A 23564-nucleotide genomic window follows, 5' to 3' on the forward strand; every position below is an offset into this window, starting at 1 on the left:
TGCTCATTTTCATCATGGATGAGCATTCTTTGGGCTCAGTCTCTGAGATGAGTATTCAGGATCCTCTCATGAGGCATACTCAGAGCAGATCAGAACCTCTCCAAGCACCGCAGAACCCTGTATCCTCAACAGGTGCCACCAGAGAACACCTGTAAACCCCTCCCCAAACTCACTACCCCTAAGAATTTCTTGAAATTCCATACTCGGACTCAACAAAATCCGGCTTAAGGGACTCAACAGAAATAACCGTCAACCCGTGAAGGTCCAGCCAGGGCTGAAGTTTGCACACCGGATCATACCTTCAAACGTGTGAACTTCACTCTATTCAATAAGACCTTTGGTAACCACCTGCAAACTTCACTCAATTCGATAACCACCTCCATAACACCTATCACTCCCTCCTACGCACCACCTAACATGACACGCAAGATCAAAAGGGATATGACTAACCTACATCTCTATCTTATAAGATGTTTCTTTGTCCAACAAACATGTACAGTTTACATTTCTACTTTCAAGTCGTAACAAGGAAAGCAGTATTAGTAGAGTACGTTTAAAATCTCAAGCAGATTCTAATCAAAATGGAGAAAAAGTTTGTTCGTTTGAAATGGAGATCATTCATCAAAAAAGTAAATGTCAATCATCATCATCATTCTCAGGTTATTATCATTCTCGATTCACTGATCAATAAAAACTGGTTTTGATATTTAGATTTTGGAATCATATCAATCTACTGGAATCGATTCAGATCCAGAAAGTAATTGTCCATTCATTTTCATTTTGAGGTTATTTGATAGCCAAACTGACACTTACTTGATATGCTTTCTTTGTTTCGTAAAACAGTTCATACTACTTTAGCATCTCAAGTTTCAATTCATAATTGATTATCAAATTATTTGGATTTGAACCTTTATCAATATCTAAATCATCAAGATCATCAACTTCATTTATCCACAGCTGATCTGGGTTGGTACTTTATGGTATTCTTCAAGGTCTAAGCTTTGTGATGATGTCCCTGACTTTGATTCATTCTGTATAGATTCAAATCAGTTGAATCAATTTAGACATCTACAAGCACGTCTCCAAGTAAGTAAATCCCACCTTGAACTCATTCTGAACTCGATTCTGGTTATTGACTCTTTGTCTTCCAATAGTCATCTCAAGAGACACCAAAACCTTTAACCAACACTTTGAATTTATTTCAATCCAATCTCTCAACGGTTTCAACATCAATAGCTGATTTACAAGCACGCTCTAAACTTTTGGAGACCCGACTTGATGCTTGTCGAACCTCTCTGAACAATTTGACTCCTTATATCTCTCAAATAATCATTCCACCTGATATAATCAATCTCATCTTAGAAACCAATCCAAGTTCAAAATGGTTCAAACCGATTTCTGCCTTAGACTTTCATCTATCTACCATCAGATCCAGCTGTATCTAAAACAAGAAAATTTTGATTTGAAATGAGATCATTCATTGCATGTAAAACGAGAAGATTTTGACGGGCAATGAAAGTCATATAGCATCAATCAGCTTTATGGTATTTTGTCCATAATGGATATCTTGGAGAATACCAATCAACACTGAATATAGAATGGGTAGATTTAAATATTCATGAGATTCATGAGATTCCAGTCAAAAAATCAGGTTCACAAGCTTTATCAATCTCTTGATATTTTCAGTCATCATAAGTGGTAAAAAATCGAGTCTACAGGTGATAGTTTGCTACTCTAGACAGATGTACAAGAAATTGAGTGAGATGATAAGTTAAAGGAGAAAATCAGATATCCGAGCTGATGTCATTCCCAAGTATGTCTTGTTCCTTTTCAGATTCTGAAACAGTCTTTTGCTTCTTGTTCTGACCGGACTTATACTTAGGGACGAAGTTCTCAATAGGTATAAGAGAGACTGGGTGAGATATAAGGTCAAGATTGAGTTGTCGAGCCTTATCTTCAGTGAGACTACAGTTCGGTTTAGTAATCCACTTCTTGTACGCAGAGTCGGACGCTTCGTATCTCAAATTGAAGCCTTCATCTGCAAGCCGAGTCTCACAATTTGACCATTTCCAGGTTTTTTGCTGCTTGTTGGTAGCTTTTCCTGAAAGCAAAGGTCAAGACTGCTAGTCAGCGAGTAGACAGATCAGAATTCGACAGATCTGATACATACGAACTTCTCTAACTGAGCACTACATTGTAGGCCGAGTACAATCCCAGCGGTTTTGAAGGCACCTTGATCTTCAACAAGGGGGCATCTTGCTCAGGGAACAATGTTTGCCACTTCAATGATTGATTGCTTCTACTAAGTGCCATACAATTACTTCAGGTAACCGATGAATTCAAAATCAGGAAGATTGATGCAGACGGGTAACACGGGACGCAATAAGGTCTGGGGCAACTTTGTGACCGATCAATATTCGTAGGCAAAAGGGAACATCAAATCAGCCGGGATCAGCTAAGGCACATTCTCAAAAAGAAAGCTACTTCAAGTAGTAGTAAACCAAAGGGGCAAGGGCGGATTAAGTCTGTGAAATTGACCTAAAAAGACGTAGTATGACATTGAGGGCATGATAAAGGCTTCATGACAGACAAGTTGTAAGCCATAACAAGGGTAGAGGGTGGTATAGGTGGCAAGAGTGGAGCATGGGCACATAAGAGGTAAGTTTTCATGCAGCGTGCTTTTGCTTGTGACTCCTCAATTGTTGCAAGTAGACTATGAACAAAGTGAAGAGAATGCATGAAAGGCAATGATGAGAGGGGATGGTATGGTAATGGAGCAGGGGTGGAATTGAATGAACGATCAGCCGATTGCTAGGTTGTGCGGGTGACAGTTAGACCAGCTTACACTCAAGCTCCTTGCCCTCAAGAATAACCATTGCATCAACCACTTTGACCAGGTCCAGAGGAGATAGAGGTGTAAAGATGACCAGCTTGGAATTGAGTCTCCAACGTGTGGTCGATCTTAGCAGTGGCTTTTTGTTGTTCGAGCTTTTTCAAGACAGCTTTGGATTTCTCCTTAGGAGCCTCAGCAACAGTGGGCTCTTTGACTTTCTGAAAGGCGTAGAGAAAGTGGATTTTTCAGACAGCTATTTGGAACCTTGGGTCGGAAATGAGCGCCAGGAAAGAGAACATGACTAAGGCTTGCCTTGCCCTTCTTGGTGACAGGCTGACCGTAATGAGCCTCATACCACTGGCGGAAAGGAGTAGCATCAATCTGAATGATAGCACCCTTAACAAAGGTGTTTGTTCGAACCAATTCATTGTTTGTCGAGTTGTAGACGACACCAATCACTTGGGTCTTCTTTGTCACACATTCAGATCCCCAAGCAAAGTTTCCACTCTTGATTCGAAGGGCACGATGTTTGATGTTGCCACCACGGACACGGACTGTGTGGATACTCTTAGCACCGAGTTTTGTCATAACAGTTTGACGTCCGAGTTTGAATTTTCTTTTCTTTTGGTAGTGAGCTATCTTGCTATGTTTCACATGATGCAATTGAAAGTCTTGATTTGGAAAAGGATTGGAGTGACGAGTAAGGGAGCAAGATTGAAATTAGATGGGTCCAACAGAGATATCAAGTTTGCCATAAACACACCGACCGCTTGTGTCGCGAATCCCGGGAAATACACACTGTCAGGGACGACCCAGTTGCCCTTGTTCCCAAAACAGTTTGGGTTGGTGTTGTAAAACCCAACACGGGGATAGCTTGACAAAGGCCCAGCCAGCCACAGTTGTCCCCCAGATCAGCAGGTGTCAAGGGATGCCGCTGAGGATGAGCTGAGGAGCTTAGATGAAGTGAGCAGATGGGCCAGCCCCCCCTCAGGCTTCTTTGCTAAAGAATGTTGCCTGAGGGAGGCCTGACTCATCTCCCCAGTTTCTGTTGATCACATAATGAGCTGACAAGCAGAAAGAAAAGGGAAAGAAAAGGGAAACAAATGGGAAACAAATGGGAATAAAACAGGAAAATTTCAACGCTCACATAGTTGTGAGCATCAATTTTTGCCCCTGTGCTTGTGCTCCAAGCAAAAAACCAACTCCTAAGAGAACCAAGCGGGGTTTTCCTCCTTACAATATTAAAGAAACTAAGGGCGTGGATACTGCGGATCAGCCTTGTAATAACTGGAACGCTAATGTGTGTCCCTACTCAGCCAACAACTGAAAGTACGCATTCTCGGCCTCACAGAAGGTTTTTGGCCCATCTCAGATAAACCTTCAGATGAGGCGGCTTTTTATCCTGATCACGCTTCCAGCAAAGAGGAAGAAGCTGCTTTGATACTTACTCGAGATAAAGAAATGGCTGTTGGTTGGTATTCTCCGGGTTTTCAAAGTCTGTTACCAGGAATGAAGGTTTTGCCACTCTGTCTCGCTACAAATGCAGTTACTGGCAAAGTTCGGACCTGCACCAATATGAGCTATGGCCACTCTTCGCCAAACAGTCTTATCCAACGCAATCACATTCAAATAAAACTGGATAGTATAGCATCATTCACGCCTTTCCTTGCCAAAAGGCACTTTATGAAACTTTCCTCCATCATTTGGAAATCAGTTGTGGACTCGGCTTTCAGGATTCTTCCGGTTTTGCGTCAGTGGCAATACCAACAGATTTTTAGGATAAACAATCTTTTCCACGCCAATTGTTGCGTCAACTTTGGATCATCTGCTTCACCTAAGCTTTGGTGTTCATTCTTTTTGTTGATTCTATGGATCACATTTCATATCTTTGGCATCACCAAACTGAACGCTTACATGAATGATTCCTGGGGTGTTGGTTCCGCTTACAATCTAGTCCAATTCAAGGGTCACGTCGTTCCTCTTAACCAAGCCAATTTCCTCAAACTCTTTGGCTTTGTCAACATCCCTTGGGCTTGGGGGAAGCAGGTTTGGGGCACGGAATTGGATGTCATTGGTCATTCAATCAACTGTGACACTCTGTCCCTCTCTCTCAATTGACAAGAAACTCGCCCTCATTGAAGCACTCCGTGCTTTCGTCATACCCTCCTCCCAGCCTCTTGTGGCTTGGCAACACATCACTGGTTGGTCTAACTGGGCGGTCAACACCTTCCCTTTGGGCAGATGGGCCATTCAGTCATCCTGGGATAAAATTGCGGGTAAAACTCTTTGTAACGCTCAAGTTCCTTGCAATAAAACCATCACCAAAGACCTCACCTGGCTTGCCAATTTGCTCAAAGACTGGTCCGGCAGGAAGATCCTCAAAAAAATTTTCTGGAACCTCAAGCTCGCCTATCTGACTTTCATTGTCGACGCCTGCCCGACTGGTATTGGTATTTGGTGCCCAAAACTGAACTCAGCCTGGAGTAAAAAATTCCCTCATCCTTCTCGTGACATTTTTTGGGCGGAATTACTGGATGTCATAACCTCCATCAACATTGCTGTGACCCTTCCTTCCAAGCGCATTGCCATCTTCTCAGATAACGCATCCATTGTTGCCCTATTCAGCTCTCACAAACCAATTGATTCCGCTCGTCTTTTATTCAGCCACACGGTTTCAGTCATGCTGAAGAATGATCTCAATGTCAAAGTCAGGCACATTGCCGGTGACAACAACAAAATTGCCAACGATCTGTCTCGGGACAGATTAACCAAAGCCAGAGGCTATATTCCCAGCCTTAACCACCATTACCTCCCCCCCACGGAGCCTTCCTTTGACAGAGGTATCAAACCACATTACAATTCTTCTCGTTCTAATGCCAGCTCTTTGCAAATCAACTATGGTCAAGCGGATGCCACTCTCTTTTTCAGAAAGAGAGGCCCTCAACCAATTCCACATCTCAAAGCATCTCGAGCCCTCCACCATCAACAAATACAAATCGGCTAGACATTGCTTTGAAAGATTTTGTCTGGATCATGAGATTGAACCTGTCCCGACTGAGGTTAACCTAGCTCATTTCGTCTTGGTAACCTGTCAAATTTTATATCTCAGCAATGCCAACAAATACCTAACGGGTATTGTTTTTCGCATGCAAGACCGGTTCCCATTTGTTGTAGAAGCCAGAGCTCCAAGACATTTCCAACTCTCTGTCCGAGGATGTCAAAAACTCCTCTCTGTCCCTGTCCGTTGTGCTAAACCATTCACTCTGCACAATGTTCACCTCTGCCCCAAGATCTTCTTGTCAACTTTTGATGATCTGCTCTTCAACACCATCATCGCCCTGGGCTTTTCTGGCCTTCACCACCTTGGAGAGTTAACAAACAGTGATTCTATTGCTCTTTGCAACTATTGACAATCCATCAAAAGATTCTCTCTTTTCATCTCTAGTTGCAAAACTGCGGCATCTTACACCTTACCTTATCATAAAACCGACAAAAAGTATCTCGGTTCTTCCATTGTAATCCTCAACAGGAAAGACGATCCAACTTGTCCAGTCCGCACCATCATATCCTACACTCTCAATCAAGACCACCGTTTCTGCAGCTCTCCTTTCTGGCTCTCACTTGAGGACGGATCAATCCCAACTCGTTCTTGGTTTATGGCAAGGCTTTACTCCATCTTTGAAGGTTCTTGTACCGGTCACGAAACCATCCAATGCATTGGCAGATGGTCTTCCATAGTGTATCAAACTTACATTTGCAATCATCCACTTATGAATTTGTTTGCCGCTTGCCTCAACCCAATCACTTCTGGTGCCACACTTGGAGAGCAGCTTGTGTTTCCTGGCTCATCCTGCGTGAGTCCAGTACATTTCTTCCAAGATTTGTTTCAAAGGAAGAGTCACTAACTTTTCTCTTTTTTCCTTTTCTAGTCCCATGTTCCCGCACAGACTTGAAAGACAATATCCTGGTATTGCACCTGATATACCAGCGTTTGGTGAATAGTTCTCACTATTCTACCCTGTAATTCTTGCTAACCCTTGTTGGTTCAACTTTACAGTTCAAAATCACACAATTTCTTCACGTTCCTCCTGGCTACGCCAGTGCAGTGTCACGTTCCAGACAGTACGTAAGTTGTACTTCTATCGTCAACTAGTGTTCTGAGTCTGATAAGGTTGTTTACCTTGGTTCTTTTGTTGTAAAGATTCTATGTGTCAGCCGTAAGAGGATTCTTGGATGCAAGAATCCCCTAGTGTATTAACAGACCATTCCAACACTCCTATTGCATATTTAAAATACTTAACATAAAATATACATAAAATATAAATACACCTCTCACAATCAAGTTTCAAGAGTGAAACACAAAAACCTATTTAATAAACAAATCATATATTTTGAAGAGAAATCATTAAAGCCACAATGACATAACCATTCCCAAGGAAGTCATAAGCGGCGTAGACCCTTGTTTGAATTTGCCTGAATACAAGCAAAAGAATAGAACAACTACTAAAACCCTGACCAGGCATATCTACGATTAATGCTTACACCAGCTAGGTTAAACTTCAGGGACTGGTCCAGAACAAAATTGACTTAATGACAAAACATCAAGCAATCCAACACCTTTTAATGAATCAACCGACCCTGATGACATCATTAGTAAAAGTCAAGTGGTTAAATACCAGCTCCTGTTGGAGTATTCAATCTTTGACGGTCAAGAACTTTCAGTTATCCAACGTGTATTTCGAATTCAATTGTTTGTATTGATTAAATGAAGTTATCTTATCGCCTTCAACAGATTAACTAGAAGTGAAGATGAACTGTGGGAAGTCTATTATATCGACGTTGGTGGATTATCTAGGAGTGTTTAAAAAGGGTGTTTGTGTGATGTAGTCGAGTGATGATTTTACTTTGAGTTAATTGATTTTATGTAAAGAGCTTGTCGAGTTTGTTTCTTTTGTGTTTTTCTTTTTGATCTTATAAACTCACCTCTGTTGTCTTGAGAATCTTTTTCCCCATCAAAGAAAAAGATTCTTAAGGTGAGGTATTCTTTTTTTCTTCATCCAATATTAAAGCATACTAAAGACTTTTATCGTGGTGTCATTTTTTCTCTTTCTCATTTCTCTTTTTCTTTAAATAAGTTTTCTTGTTATCTTCGTCAGGTGTGTTGAGTTTAGAATTCCACTTGTTTTATTTTGATTTCAGCTGTGTCTTGTCAACACTAAGCTGAAGATTATTTCTTCACCTTTATAAAGGTGTGTTGGTGTTCTGTAATTTAATGATTGAAGAAAAAGATTCTTAAGTTTTCTTGTTATCTTTGTCAGGTGTGTTGAGTTTAGAACTCCACTTGTTTTATTTTGATTTCAGCTGTGTCTTGTCAACACTAAGCTGAAGATTATTTCTTCACCTTTATAAAGGTGCTTTGTTTCAGTCAAAATCTCACAGCTCCTATTCGCAGACAAGCAAGAAAATCATCTGTTATCCCATTTTTTACCAATCATACCAAAAACCATTTTGAAAAGACTTACGTTTACTCAAATATCCTTTTCCCTTTTCATCTTGTTCGAATTACTTGATTGAAACCCTTTAGAAACTTTTATCCAATAGCTTCTTTGTCTTTCAAACTTTGTGTTCGACCAAATTACTCCTTTTCTCTTTCTTATCTCTTTTTTACTAGAGTTAGTCACAGATCAATCGGGTAGTTCCAATTGACTGGCTAATCCAAAAAGTCATCTCCTTTTTGATAAAGTCTGTTTTATCAAAACTAACGCTAAAGCGTCACCCAGGACCATTTTACGTCAGTAACGTAATCACCTTGGCAGGTTACTAAGTGATTGCACTTACTAACATACTGGCAGCGGTGTTATATCCCGCACCATAGACAGCTATACTTAACAAATATAGTTTTATAACAGTTTACTCGCAAAGAACTGAAAAATAATTCCTCTCAAAGTTTACTAGAAATTCAAAGAAATACATTTTGTGAGTATATTTCAGTCTTGAACTCTTTTGATTGTCACCTGTTTAGAGTCCCAAGCTGACACTATGACCTTTTTGACCCTCCCTTGCAAATACATTTGCTCTTCATCAAGCGTTCTTTTACTTACCATCTACGGTCATATTCTTAGTGGGTGGTAGGGTCTCTGGTTTCTTTCTTACACTGCAATACGCTCAGGCCCCCCGGGGTCGTCCAGTGTTTTAGCAGTAAACTCCTAAGGCATTCTTATTCAAATGACTCCTGTGACTCATTGTAATGTTTTTCACTCCTCACTCTTTGTTGTTTTCTCTTACTCCTTCTTCCAGGCACTCGCTACTGGACCCAAACTTTACTTCAGAAAGTTTTGGTCCTGTTGTGGGGAGGCAGAGACCGTGGACTGCCTGTCGGAAAGGTTTTGGCGGGCGGGGGTGGGCGGGCTGGCCCAAGAAAAACTTCTCTATTTCCTTTTACTACATCTTGCTTTGCTGCTTTCTATTTCCTGCTCCTGTATTCTCTATGTTCAATTTGCCCTTCACTTTCCATTACTTTTACCATTGGGGTGGGTGGGAGGCTTCTCTTCTTCTCGGATTGATTTTCAGGAATTCTAAATTTAAAGTTCTTCTCGGAAAGGATTTTCTGATGTCTTATTTGAACTCTGTGAGTGTGAGGTTCTGAGTTGGTCGGGCCCCGTAGGGTTCGGGGGCGGGGGGGCTAGTCCTCAAACCCCCGATCTTATCCGCAGGAACCCCCGGCTTCCCGCGCGTTTTAGGCATTCGGGATAGGGGTTGGGGGGCCTTCTGGAAGCCGGGCCTTGATTGGTTCGGGTAGGGTTTGGGCGCAGGGGGGCCTACTGGATATTGGTTTGGGGTGCGGGCTGGCCATTACCCGCGTTTTTCAGGTCGGGGCTCAGGCTGAGGTGGTTTACCCAGGCCCCTGGATAGCCCCTATGGAGCATACCGACAAAAAAACCTTGAAAATTCAGTTATTCATACCTGAATTTAAAGGTTTGGGGGCCCAAGAATACCTCTTTTGTCAGTAACATTTTTGAAAAAATCACGAAAAAATGCCAAAAAATTCCTTGCAAGTCCCTAACATGCAAAACTAGCCTAGGAAAAGCTATGAAATCTTGGATTAATTCCTCCGAGGTCGCTATGATCAATTCCAACGGGGTCAAAAAATACCTTTTTCGTCCCTAACATCAAGAAATTTCCAAACCAAAAGGATACCTTTTTGGTCGGTACCTTTGGTAGGAGCTATCCGGGGGCCTGTTTACCCTTTCCAGGATAAACTATCCCACGGTTCTGGGTAGTAATGAACTATCTAGAACCTACCACCCACATCAGAATTCTCTTCTCTCACTTAGCTTAAGCTAAGCAAGAGAAGAGAAATAGTTGAAGAAAAATATAAGTAAGCGCTATTGAGAATGGACCATGATGGAAACCACACAAACCATCTTGTATACATGCATACATCTAACTTAACTAAGTCCCCCCCCTAGTGTTTGGGGGAAAAAACGCAACAAACCCCACTAGGAGGGGACTCATTTAAGTTAGTGTATACATGGTGTTTTCACCATAGTCACTCATGATAAATCAGATCTAAAAGGAGTCATACTCATACAAATCATTGCATTCAACTTTCAATTCTTTACTTCTTCAACTCCTCTCCAAGACATCTATTTTTTAAACTTCATAAGTATATTCATAAGTCTGTGTGCATGTGTGTTATATAACATTCAAATAACAATTTATGAAAACCACCAAGATTTTTTTGTTCTTTAAAAAACTGATTTAAAAAAAACCTACTTTCACTCTCTTTTATAAACATCAAAATTCCCTTTCCTTTTTGCCTTTTGACTTCCTTTTGTTTTCTTCTCTTCTCATCGCACAAAAAAAACATAATTCATCCAACAAGATAAGAAAAATGAAAGAAAGAGAGTGTGTGTGATAGAAAAAAATCATATAAAAAATATAGAGAAAAGGAAAAAGGAGAAATACATTGTATCAAATCATTTCTTGTTCTTCTTCTTCTTTAAACCTTTCTGTTTTTCATTGTAGACTATACTCAGTCATTAAAACACACAATAGACAAAAAAAGATCAAAAGGAATAAGGAGGATAGGGGATTTATTGATTCTGTCTGAATAGAATAAAAAAAGGAAGTTCATAGCATGAAAAAGAGAAAAAAAGATCTTGAACAAATCACATATCAAGGGAGTAAAGACTCCTCTCCTCCTCTCCCAAAATAACAAACAGGAAAAAAAAGTTGAATGAAATTCCGGAAAAATATTGACGATAAAATAATCTGATCGCCTTAATCAATCCCCACAAAGATAGCATCGTCATCCCCACTACAAAGAAAGTAACTTCTTGACAGTCTTCTAAATGTATATCATGTTTTAAGGATGATCGAACCTGAGATCAGTGATGATTCTTGAGGGAAACTGAAGCTTTGCTGGATTCGCTCAATCAAGTGAGAACTTCGGTAAAGGAACCGGTTCAAAGTTTTCAACATTGATCCCTCGACTCCTTAATTCTGCTTCGGCATGTGAAGGCACAAGCTTCGAAATCAGATCAGGTTGGACACTTAGTTCGGTAGCAGTGAAATCGAACAAAGGCGGTAGAGGCTTTCCGCTGGTGAGTGTTGTATCAGGTAATCGTAGCTCATCGAAAAACGGTTCGCACATCGCTTGAATAGCTGTCAATCTAGAAGCAGGAGTGTACTCGAGTAGGCGCGATACAAGAGCGATAGCATCATGAGGAGTGCGAGGTCGGAAGACCTGATGGATGTCATATTCCAAGTGAGCGTGATTAGTTTGCTGTTTGACTAATCTATGAGGATGTCACGATACATAAGATAGGAAGGCTGCCACAGGAGATGATGACCGACCTTTGGGAAAGGGTGAGCTTTGATTTGAGGAAACTTATGTTCCATATAGTTTGGATTCATAGTCTTAATTTGTTCGCGGGTAGGAGTACCGAGTACCTTGATGATCTCTACAAGTTGATCGATTCCAGACTCCCCAGGAAACAATGGCTGACCAAGCATCAGCTCAGCCATCACACAACCTGTAGACCAGATATCTGATCTCGCCAAGGCGCCACACAAATGTACAATGATGTTCAGTGATTGCTTACGTCAATTAAATAAGAGTCGTAGGCGCTCTGGAAATGGAAAAGTAATCCAGAGCATTCTCAAGCCTGATTTGATTCATGGCAAGAAGATTTGGAAGATGATCGAGAAAGAAGAGGAGAGACGTACCGATATTGGTAGTATAATTTGTAGCTCCAAAGATCAACTCTGGGGCCCGATAGTATCTCGAACAAATGTAACTGACATTTGGCTCGCCCGCCACAAGGATCTTGGCACTTCCAAAATCACATAGCTTGAGAATCCCAGTCATAGGATTGAGTAACAAGTTTTGAGGTTTGATATCACGATGACAGATTCCAAGAGAGTGAATGTAGGCGAGTGAACGTAAGAGTTGGTACATATAAAGCTTGATGTTAAGCATTGGCATCACCTGTGAGGGTATCAAGGAGAATGAACACAGGTCAGATAAGATACCAAACAGGAGACGCATACTAAGACAATAAAATGACAGACCTGCTTCAACTTGGAGTAATGACGAGACGCGCGATAGACAGTCTCGGGAACGTATTCGATCACTAGATTGAGAAAGACTTCATCCCTCTTAGGCTTTCAGATGGAGTGAGTAGAGATAGACTTTCAAGATTGTCAGATTTCGATCAAACTCAATGATAGTGATCGAGAAGGATCGGGAAAGAACAAGAGAGTAGGAAAATTAGGGGACCTTATCACCAGTAGAATAGAAGTAAGCTCGTAGATCGACCACATTTGGATGAGTGAGTAACTTCATGATCGCCAATTCTCGATTCTAATGAAGATGAGCGGAGAAGATGTTAGGAGGCTGAATTGATGTTAAAGTTCTATTAGAGAGGAGGTGAAGTGGAGAAATTGACGAACCTTGAAACGTTTATCTTGTAATACTTTCTTGATTGCTACGTCCTCTTCACCAGAAGGATGAACACTACCTTGAATCAATCTAGCACTGAAGACGACCCCAAAACTACCATTACCGACTACATGAGTACCAGTGTAACCAATCTCGCGTTGTTCACCTGTTCGACCATCACAAGCAAGGACTTTGACAATTGCATTTGGGTCTTCGACTGAGATCGAGATGAATGGTAATCAGAAGAAATCATCGATTGTCGAAGTCGATGATGATGATGAGTAGAAGAAGGTGAAAGTGAACTAACGAGACATTTTAGTCGTAGAAGACATTCGAGGAATGGACTCGATTTGATTGAGATGAGGAGTTGAAGAAGTGAAGTCGGAATGGATGAGCTTTGCTGCTTGAATGATGAGCTCTAGGAAGCAATAGGTGATGATGGAGATGAAAATTGTATTGGTTGTTTCGATCAAGGCGCTATTGACCATTGACCATTGACCCTTGCTACTGAACACACTCTGACTCAAGTGGTCTTTCTGTTTAAATTTAATTTTCAAATTCAAATTCAATTCAATTCTCATCTAAACTACATTAAAATAAAACACACTTTACATACCACCAAAATACATTCTACCACACCTGTAATATTTCTACATATGTATGTAATCAGCTGATCAGATCTCATTCATCAATCATTCATCTGACCTCCTTCAAATTCCATCACAAGACTCATCTTCATCTCATTCTCCTCGACAGATCATTCAATCAATCAAACCAATCATACATTTGCAATCTTACTTCATCTAAATCGAATCTTCTTCCTAATCTTTGGTTCTTTATTGTAATCTTCCAAAATCAAATATCAACTTGAAAGTACATATTAAAAAAACAAGTAAACAAAACATACAGGGGTAAACAATCAGTCAGGTGAAACGTTTGAACGAACCCATAACAAGATTGATGATGATGGTATACGTACCCAATCACTTGAAGATTTTAGATTGTTAGGCGAGTTGAATCACACCAGGAGTCAATGGTAAAGTATCACTTTTTTTCTGTCAAGTGATTTTAAATGTATTTGCCATCCTTTGGGGTATTTGATATACTAATGTGGAGGGAGAAGGATGGTTGCAAATCAAAAGTCAAATGTGTATGGTAGCATAAATGAGAAGATATGACACCTCTTGGCTTGTGGTGGTACCGGGTTTGTGGTGAAAAATCGTGGCAGTGCCTCCAAAGTCATTTGAGACATCAAACTTATATAAGTCCCATACGCTTCGGCCCCGTCGGCACACGTACCACGTACCTCCGAGCGCCAGCGAGGGACTTACGCCCTATCGCCAGATCCTCGCGTGAGACTAGACAGGGCATTTGCCCAAATTCTGTCTTCTCCCCTACTCTCTATTCTAACTTATCAACTCGTGAAAAGTTGATAATGAAAAGTGAGCGCACAGGCTCCAGCTTTCATTTGCAACCCTCCATCCCTCATCTACCTCATGGGATCAAAAGTTGTGATCAAATAACTAACATCGGGGCCGTACATGTCCCAAAATGACTGCGGCGTCCAAAACCCCAGTAAGGTAGGCATAACGGATTTAAACTGCTCATCAAACTGCAGTTTGGGCATCACGCATGATTTTCAACTAAGTCACCGATTTCCTTCATCACACGTTTCAGTGGCACCACATCGTTGCACCACTTTCACGCACACCACCGAACCTTGTCCCATATCTACTTGCGATGCTCCGAAGGAGTCAGTCTGCCGCCAATGCGCAGAGCTTAGAAGCGCTCATCGGGATCAGCGAAGACGAGCAATATCAGCTAATTGGCGACTTGTTCAAGGCCAAATACGGATATCCGGCTAGACCACAGCAACTCGAAGCTGTGGTAAACCTTCTCAATGGCCGAACCACTTTCCTACTAGCCGGTACAGGCTTTGGCAAGAGTCGCGTGCCGGAAATGGTGTATCTGGCGTTTGACGAACTTTATGCTCCGATCTTGCTCAGCATAAACCCGTTAGATGCATTAGGCGACGACCAGGCAAGTGGACAAAGGACCTCGTAGACTAGTCGCACCCGACTGACAGCAACTATCTGTATTCTTCAGGTCAGCGAGAAAGCCAAGGTGCAATTGAAGGCTGTGAATTTGACCAGTGCAAATTGTACTCGCGAGACGTGTGACGCGATTATCCAAGGGCAATTCAACTTCGTATACGTGGTAAGGATGTTACGTCTCATCCTTGCTGCTCAACACTTGCCAAATTGACTACAATTCGATGTCATGTTTGTAGAGCCCGGAGATAGCTTTAACAAGCGAGGCCTTTGACCGCTTGTGGACGGATCCGCGTTTTCAGTCCAGGCTGGTACTGAACGTGGTCGATGAGGCCCACATGGTCTATACGTGGGGCCTCGTCGAGACCGGACAAGCTAAACGACTCGCCAGTTGGACCCGTATTCACGACGGTGGCGCGTTTCGCCCTTCCTACGGCCAGCTCGCCCGGCGGTTCCTCAGTTCTGACAAGGTCCCTTTGTTGTTGATGTTGGCTACATGTACCCCTCAAGCTGTCCATGCAATTTTGGTGAACCTGAAGTTGGATTTGACTTACGTTCAATTTGTGAGAGCTGAGCTCGCCCGCCCTGAAATTCGACTCATCCGGCGTACCTTCAAACGTCCTCTCCAAAGTTCCTTACGCACGATGTTCGCACACCACACTGCCGTGCAAACGTGTGAAATTCCTCCAACGTTGATCTACTCGGGCACCCAAAACGCGACCCTAGAGCACTTGGAGTTGATCAACTTGGCCCGAGGCCAACCTCTGGAAGCTCGAAATGGCTGTTCAACATTTGCCCGGCGTTACCATGCCACCACCGGCGACAACACGAAATTGGCCGCGGTCGAGGCATACGCAGCAGCCCAACTGGCGGTCATTTGCTGTACACTGGCGCTCGGATTAGGGCAGAACTGGCATCGGGTTCGCCGTGTGGTCATCGTAGGTCGACATGACCCATGCAACGTCATTCAAATGACTGGGCGGTGCGGCCGTGACGGGAGACAGGGACTCGGTTTCCTCCTGGTGGAACACTGTCGCACGAATGGCAAGAACCAAATCGACCAATTTGACACGGCGGCCGTCATGTCTGACGACGACCGCATGGATGCTCTATCTATCACACCGGTGTGCCTCAGGATAGCGCTTGCTATTGATCTTGAGTAAGTCTCGGATCCCTAATCGAGTAGTATGTGCACTAGCTGATCTCAGGCCGGCTCATACAGGCATGGGTACATACCGCTGGACAAAGACTCGATCTTCGTTCTCAGGGAGCATGCCCGACAGCGCGAAGCTGGTATGTCCCAGTGCAAATGCTCCAACTGCCTTCCTGAGGAAGCAGAAGCACTGTGGCTCGCTCAGGCCGCCCTCACGACAGCCAACATCGACGCGGCCTTGGAGATGACCGAAGACCAGCTGCTTGACCTCCTGGAGGAGCAGCCGAATCAGGCTCTTGCCCCGACTGAAGATTTGCGGCCCGCCATCTTGCCTTGTGGCAGCGATGATCCGATATTGGAAAATGGATCCCTGGAAAACCTTGTCACGCGACTCGATCGAGCATTCACTGCGTTCTGGATAACCCAGTTCACTGGGCCTTGCCATCTGGGGCCAGACGATTACTTTGGCCAAGATATGGCATGGGACCTGGCGAAAAATGTAGACATATTGGTCAACAAGGACGATTTCAGTCTGGTCCTGGGGGGGGAATGTATACCCGGACAACTTGATTGCCTTTTTGACGCATTTCAAATGTGGCGCTCTGATACCGCGGCCGCTGGTTGTGTCGCGGCTGCAGCCAAACGCAGGGCTTCCAGCAGCCGGCATTACCCAAGAAAATCATTTCCGTCGAAGGGTCTCGACTTGCGAAAGAACGTGCCGATGCGGCAAAAACAGCAACAAGGGAGGCCAGGGCCATGGAGAAGAGGCTTTTGGCGGAAGCAAAATCAGCGGAAAAAGTTGCTGCACAGGCGAAACGCGCATATGAGAAGGCAGAAGGTGAACGTCGCCGAAATGAAGCAAGGGATGCTTTATCGAAGGAACGAGCCGCCCTGCGGGCGGACACCCAGGCAGCACGGGCACGAGTGACCACCTTGAAGCGTTCATCTGCTGCCTCCGCAAGCGACGCGCTGGGGGCAAACACCTCTGCCCGTCGTCCCCTTTGCAAGATGGCTAAACGGGGCGCTGGATCAGAAATGGATTTACTGGTATGGAAGATCTTAAGATTGATGGTTAAGTACTATTGATTACATCTCGTGTTGACAATCTGGGCTCGTTTATAGGTGCCTCCGCCTACTCCTCTTCAGGATGTTCGGCGCTCGGCCGGTCCCACGACGACAACACGTCAGTTGCCCCCCAGCGAAACCTTGACGATTGACCCGAGGCTGTATCAGCACGGATCATTCTGATCATTTGGCGCAATCCTACCTTCCAAAGGTTTGGAACGGCTGCTGACGGACGGCGGGCTGGGGACTGCCCTAAGTGTTCTTTAGCGTATGCCAAAAAGGCCTGGAGGGAGGGACCAGTGATGGTGTCACTGTTTGGTTGAAATATCAATGTGTGTCCCGAGTTTGTTTTGAAGAGGTGCATAAGCTTGCGCAACTGTAAACGGAGTTAAATAGTTTGAGCGGGAAAATCGATTGCAATGTATCATGACCTTTGATGAAGATCACATTGACCAAACATTACGCACCATCGGTATCAGGTTGGATAACAGCTCAGTGAGCCGTTGGATATCAGTTCCGTGACCCTGTTGGACATTTCGGATGTCCCATCCGCGTGAGAAATCTGATCAGAGGTCTGACCTAGAATGGAAGTCACACAGGGATACATTCGACGTACAGTGTTGTTATAGACGCGCTTTAAATAGAAGATGCTAATCTCCAGGAATTCGTCAATTGGTAGCCAATGGTCCGCACGGTCATTGGAAGGTAGCAATAAGCAATGTTTGATTGCATGTGCGAGTTCATGAGGTAAGTCCTCTTCTAGAAGTAAGACAATTCTTGGTATATGCCGGGAATAGTGAGAGAGACCCTGAATTCCCTGCGCCATTACTGACCAGTGTTTCCACATCCGTATGAGGCGACCGATGTCACCTGCCCTGGTGGCTTCGTGTGCTTCCACTATGGTCGCAAAGTCGCGTAGCCGCAACATCAGGTTATAACGCGTTGGGTCCGTTTGAAGTCGCGCGGTTTCCAATGAAGATGCGTCAAAATACGCATCCCAGACCTTATTGATAAGCCGCTGACAACCCGAGGGCGAAGCCAGGTCGATGTCTTCATGCGCATCTAAAGTCTGCCTTTCCGCGGAATGCTAGTGTAAGTCCTTACCCCACTATGCAACATCGAGCTTAATTACATAAACTAACCTGATAATATGGACTAAATTTCCTTTATGAAGCAATCTAGAAGAGCGCATTACCGTGTTGAAGTCTTGCGCGGCGGGGTGTTTCCGATATTCACCACCCAATGCAAATAATGACCTCCACGCTCCCAAGTCATCACCATTGTCAGACTTGCCCCAATGGTGAGTCAGGAGCGCTTTCGAGAAATTCCACATCGTGTGGGCGCCTCCAAATATCGATAAGACCCATTGAATCCCCTCAAAAGAGTCGATCGGCGGAAATCGTTTCATTCTCAGGCTCTCCAACAATTGGTTGGAGCCTACATCGCCGCCGGCCACCAACAACTTCTCCGCATACTTGTCTTTGTCGAGGCCGATCTGTTTGATTACCGCGTCGATCACTCGCGAAACGCCCTCAGCGGAGGAATCAGGAGCATCGATCATACGTAAGAAGTGTATGTTTGAACGGTGCATCTCAATGGGATCCACCGGAGGCGGCCTGGTTGTCACGTTCGCCAGTCTATTGGGGTCCGGCGAGCCTGGAAGGTATGTGGCATATTCTTTCAGAGCTTTCCCGATCTGTGCCTTCACCACTAATACCCAATGTTCAGCTTCCTCGGGCGTAGGACAAAAAGACGAGGTAGAGCCGGCCTTGCGGTGCGCGATATGCATTGCATCGAGGAATGATGCAAGGCTGACAGCCTCCTCTGTGCATTTGGCCTGCAGACACGCACGTACGACAATGTAAAACCCCCAAGTGCCGTGGAAAAGCCAAGAAGATGCCTCCACGCGGGTGTTATGTATTTTCAAGTGGATGTCTATGTTATCGTAGACCAATAAAGGTAGCAGTTTATGATTGATTTTAAATAAGTCCATAAGTCGGTCCTCTTGTAACCGACAAAGATGGTCCATCGCTGACAGTGTGCTTTTCCTTGATATGGTCATTCCATGAAAATGAAGCCATTCATTAACGCGACAGGTAACGCCGCCCGCGTAAGTCATCATGCTGTTTGCCATAGCAAGGGCGTTTGAGCGACGATTGCAGCACACTGCGATCATCGCACATAGCATCACGGGAAGCTAGAGCAGGTCATACAAGGGGAACATAACACCAATCAGCGATTCCTGCTTTCCCATTAAGGCGGGAAGAATGACATCCAGACCTTGGTAAGTTTTAGCGCGGCTTGGTCCGCGGGCGTTCCTTTCACGAATACCATATTCTCCATTGACATGACTGTCTCTTCATCTAGCACTCCAGGTTCTTCTGGCCCTCCTTCAGGCTCTTCCGCGTCCAAATCACCTGAAGTGACAGTGTCCTGAGATAAACCATCCGGTGCCCCGCTGCCTTCGTCCTCGAGTTGGTCTGCCTGATTGCATTGATTCAAACCAAGGGCAAGCTTCCCATGGATCAGGGAGTGTAGGAATTTCATTCCTGTTACCACTTGCTTCTCACGATGACTCTCCGCACTTTTGCTGAAAAAGTCCGGCGTAATCTTATTTGAACTTACATATGCCCCGGTAGGAAAATTCCCACGAGGCACTTCCTGCGAATTGACTATGGCAGAGGCCTAATGCATAAGATCAGTCCACCGGTTCCAGCATCCTCGCCAACACTGTAGCTCATTTGACTTACTTCTTCCAATATCAACTCCTCCCAGTCGGCTCGTCCCTCTTCACATGACCGCGAAAGCTTGCCCAGGTTGCGAACTATGGATCGGGTTTGCTTGAAAGCAAGGCCAACTTTCATGAGCCGCCGACGATAGACCAACGAGGGGTCCAGGGATGACATAAACGTGACCATGAATTGTTTAGGCGTTAAATCTAGCTCGGACAGGTATTTTCAGACTAGGAGGGTGCGAGCCAGCGTGCTGGCCGTTTCGCTTGTGGATACGGGGAGATCCCCTGCCATCATGGGGAGTTATTGTGTATTGGGAGTCACGTAGACAGTGTATAGCTACACCTCGAAGGCTTATATTACGCGTGCCTGTGCCCTACGCAGAGGTCACAGTCATTATTGTCACCTCTGTTCTGCAAGGCACCATCATTCCGGACAGAGAGAAAATGTTTCTAAGTTACTCCTTTGGTAATAACTTGCCAAAAGGTTTCACCACGAGAGCTTGACTGAACAGATAGCGAAGGGACCTGGCTGTGGGATTGTGCCAAGCTGAGACACGCGGCCAGGCACTATCCACATGTTTGACGCCGAGAGCATGTCCAACTGGGTTGGTTCCAACACCCAGCCGCGTATCATTCCCAATTTGGCAAATGATATAAGGTAGGCATCTCGGGTTACAGCCCAAAGCTAAACGTTTCAGACGTCTCCGATATGTGGGATGTTATTTGAGTGGGATATTTGTTCAATCACGCTCGGGAGTAGAAAAATCAACCAAGGCCCCCCAGTCCACCAAACCCTCTCGACCCACCTCGAAAACACTGATTATTGCTTCGCCTAATGAATCCGTATGAAGAACCCCTACTCGACTTGGAAGGTGCCATCGGGAGGATTACTCAGACCATCGAAGGCGAGGGTTTGAGCGTTGAATCCTTCATTGACGCTGTTGGGGGTCCCTACCCCACATCGGTCACCAAACAGCGAGATTTGGAACCGTCGACGGCGAGTGGGATTCGCCAGACAGTGGAAATCGTCCGCTTCATCGAAGCGAGCTCTTTGAGTGTCTGGGGATTTATCTTCAACTTCCTCGACCATCGCTTCTTGCGCCAAAGGCCTCAAAGACACGACTTGCGAGGGTTTTCACCGGAGTCAAGGTCTTTGATCACCAACATCCTTCTCGGCATCCGTGATGTGATCTACGAGGCTGGCAATGGGGAAGCAGTCTGGCGCCCCTTTATACAAGGAAATGACGCATACTGAATGGACCCTTCATTCATTCAGGCTGATGCTCTCAACATCAATGTCGATGAGCTGGCCACCGACACAGATTACTCAGGATGAAGAATGCGATGCATGGTTGATCGCGCGCTGGTTAGGCTAACGTAAGTTTTGCAACATTCGCAAGTATTGATCTCCATGAGCCTGACTGATATCTGTCTGATCCACGCTCAGCATAAGTACTTCGTAGTCCAGGTCCATCTATATCATGAGAAATGCATTATGAACTGCTGTTGGATCTGTAAAGATTTTACTCGCGAGCTCCAACGATTCTGACGCGCAGCGTTAGACACACATGTAGACAAACTTGGCCCCGATGTTTGGGCCCAGAGGGTATTTGATCACAACTTTTGATCCAATGAGGTAGATGAGGGATGGAGGGTTGCAAATGAAAGCTGGAGCCTGTGCGCTCACTTTTCATTATCAACTTTTCACGAGTTGATAAGTGAGAATAGAGAGTAGGGGAGAAGACAGAATTTGGGCAAATGCCCTGTCTAGTCTCACGCGAGGATCTGGCGATAGGGCGTAAGTCCCTCGCTGGCGCTCGGAGGTACGTGGTACGTGTACCGACGGGGCCGAAGCGTATGGGACTTATATAAGTTTGTTGAGACATATGCAATTGAGCTGATAGAGAATTGAAAGATACCAGCTGGTGAGGGCTACAGTGGAGTATTTTGTTGAGCTCAATTGAACATTAGCAGAGCTTTTGAAACCAATCCTACTCTTACGCTACCATCGAAATATGTACTCCTTGATCAACTGGGTTTATTCCAAAAGATCCTTGTTCTTCTAGGCGTAATTGAGAGCTACTCTTGACCGGTCTTCAAAAGGAATCTTGAACTTTCAGAAACCCTCAAAGTAGTACATTTGACCCCAGAAATACGGATTTGACAACCAAGAATGCGGCTAAATCCTGGAGGTGTGAATCATGCACTCATAGATAGCAGACCATTTTATATGATTAGATTGAATCGATTTGAGAAGGTGATACATATCAAATCGTGACAGTTGAAAACTACCAAATTTACATTTTGGATGACGATGATCATCAATTTTTCAAAAACAAAGTGTGACATGATTTATGACGTCATGGTGATGAAATCTAAATCACTGAAACCGATTGTCTTCAAGTCGATTGGTTGATTCTTTACCTTCTTCTCTTTACCTTCAAATTCATCATCCAGTACTTCTTTACTTTCGCAAAAAAAATGGCAGAATCACTCTCAGATCCAAAAGATCCCAATCATTCAATCGACTCAGTTTAGTCAAAATCCATTATGTATCCTTTTCATCTCATTTTTGGATCATTCAAAACTAACCAATCCATTAATCTGATCAACAGGTCATAGAAGATTATTCATCATCTGGTATACCAGATAAAAAATCAGCTCATATCTTTGCTGGTATTGGTGCTTTATATCTTATACTTTTATCTATTCCTCTTATAGCTTTTCCTAGATTCTTAGTTTTACTCTTAGGTCCTACACTTCTAGTCACTGAAGGAGTGGAAGATGAATCTAGTAAAGGTTCAGGTCAACCTCAAGTATTGAGAACACTCAATGGTCTAGAACTTTACCTTGGAGTGAGTCCATCAATCTTCAAAGAAGATGATCAAGTCAAATGATGAGATGAAAGCAACTGAGATTTGATTTGATTGATTGAACCAACAGAGATTAGTTGGTTTAAGTTTCATCACTTTAGCTATCATTTTAATCCTTCAAACTGGTGCTATTCCATTAACGACTTCATTAGCCCATGATCATTCAAAAGAAGAATCTGCACCTTATCGTCAACCCACGGTGTTCTTTGTGACTGTTTTCTTTGGTTTATTGGGATTTTCTTCTTGGAATGTTGGATTGACAGTCATTGGACTTTCTGGTTCAGCTCTAGCTGCCTGGGGAACGTTTGTTTTCTTATTCGCAGTTGGTAACGTAAGTGTCTCTTATATCTCCCTGGCTTGGGTGCCTTGACTTTTTTTAATATCATTCTTGTGGTTCTTATTCGATTTAGTCAAAGTCAAGAACCGTATCTTTCAGAAAGAAATCAAAGTGAAATTGACAGATTGGATCTCGTGCTTGTCACCCTACCAGATCAAGGAGTTGGATGCACATAAACAACAGCCAGACCTGGAGGGTATATCTCAAGCTTCAAGTTTAAACAGCAGGAGTAAACAGTTTTGTGATCACTATGAATCAAATAATCATTTAAACATGCCGGTAGTTAATTTTGACGTGCTTCCGTTTCACCGATCATTGGATCAGAGATTCTGAATATGATACCCTTTTCCCTGAATCTCATATCATGTGAATGTAGATTGGCAAAGAAAAGATAATATATCTCGTGCCCCCTTAAGAAGTTTGAACCTAACATCCTCAATGTCTCAAATATACCATGAAACCACAGCGTGCAAAATGAACAAATTATCCAAGATGTTAGGAGTATCCTTGCAGTACATTTACACACACAGACACGAACGTCAAAATCAAGGTGAGAGACAAACAAAGAAAAA

At 43.8% G+C, this 23564-nt stretch overlaps 6 protein-coding genes across 6 annotated transcripts; 3 read left to right on the forward strand and 3 right to left on the reverse strand.

Moving 5' to 3' along the window:
- Positions 1 to 2880: 2880 nt before the first annotated feature.
- On the reverse strand, positions 2881 to 3478 carry MELLADRAFT_36395 (uncharacterized protein; the record flags this gene model as incomplete). The annotated part of the gene is made up of 2 exons (XM_007410701.1): positions 2881 to 3024; positions 3131 to 3478. Coding segments are annotated over 2 exons (492 nt in total), but the record flags the coding sequence as incomplete, so codon positions are not given.
- Positions 3479 to 4747: 1269 nt separating this feature from the next.
- MELLADRAFT_87466 (uncharacterized protein) lies at positions 4748 to 5837 on the forward strand (the record flags this gene model as incomplete). Its single annotated transcript, XM_007410563.1, has 2 exons — positions 4748 to 4907; positions 4975 to 5837. The coding sequence occupies 2 exons, from the start codon at positions 4748 to 4750 to the stop codon at positions 5835 to 5837; spliced, it is 1023 nt and encodes a 340-aa protein (XP_007410625.1).
- Positions 5838 to 10488: 4651 nt separating this feature from the next.
- MELLADRAFT_48549 (uncharacterized protein) lies at positions 10489 to 13281 on the reverse strand (the record flags this gene model as incomplete). Its single annotated transcript, XM_007410700.1, has 7 exons — positions 10489 to 11582; positions 11693 to 11886; positions 12065 to 12326; positions 12410 to 12502; positions 12618 to 12701; positions 12791 to 12996; positions 13087 to 13281. 7 exons carry the CDS (start codon positions 13265 to 13267, stop codon positions 11268 to 11270), a joined length of 1335 nt encoding a protein of 444 aa, XP_007410762.1.
- A 1202-nt stretch (positions 13282 to 14483) lies between these two features.
- On the forward strand, positions 14484 to 16593 carry MELLADRAFT_116633 (uncharacterized protein; the record flags this gene model as incomplete). Its single annotated transcript, XM_007410564.1, has 4 exons — positions 14484 to 14819; positions 14886 to 14996; positions 15070 to 15989; positions 16053 to 16593. Coding segments are annotated over 4 exons (1872 nt in total), but the record flags the coding sequence as incomplete, so codon positions are not given.
- A 2923-nt stretch (positions 16594 to 19516) lies between these two features.
- MELLADRAFT_71997 (uncharacterized protein) lies at positions 19517 to 20221 on the reverse strand (the record flags this gene model as incomplete). Its single annotated transcript, XM_007410699.1, has 2 exons — positions 19517 to 19745; positions 19815 to 20221. 2 exons carry the CDS (start codon positions 19964 to 19966, stop codon positions 19721 to 19723), a joined length of 177 nt encoding a protein of 58 aa, XP_007410761.1.
- Positions 20222 to 22263: 2042 nt separating this feature from the next.
- Positions 22264 to 23362, forward strand: MELLADRAFT_107022 (uncharacterized protein; the record flags this gene model as incomplete). The annotated part of the gene is made up of 4 exons (XM_007410565.1): positions 22264 to 22314; positions 22398 to 22637; positions 22726 to 22986; positions 23276 to 23362. 4 exons carry the CDS (start codon positions 22264 to 22266, stop codon positions 23360 to 23362), a joined length of 639 nt encoding a protein of 212 aa, XP_007410627.1.
- Between the last annotated feature and the right edge of the window lie 202 nt (positions 23363 to 23564).

This window comes from Melampsora larici-populina (assembly GCF_000204055.1).
Source record: "Melampsora larici-populina 98AG31 unplaced genomic scaffold MELLAscaffold_21, whole genome shotgun sequence".
Classification (NCBI taxonomy): domain Eukaryota; kingdom Fungi; phylum Basidiomycota; class Pucciniomycetes; order Pucciniales; family Melampsoraceae; genus Melampsora; species Melampsora laricis-populina.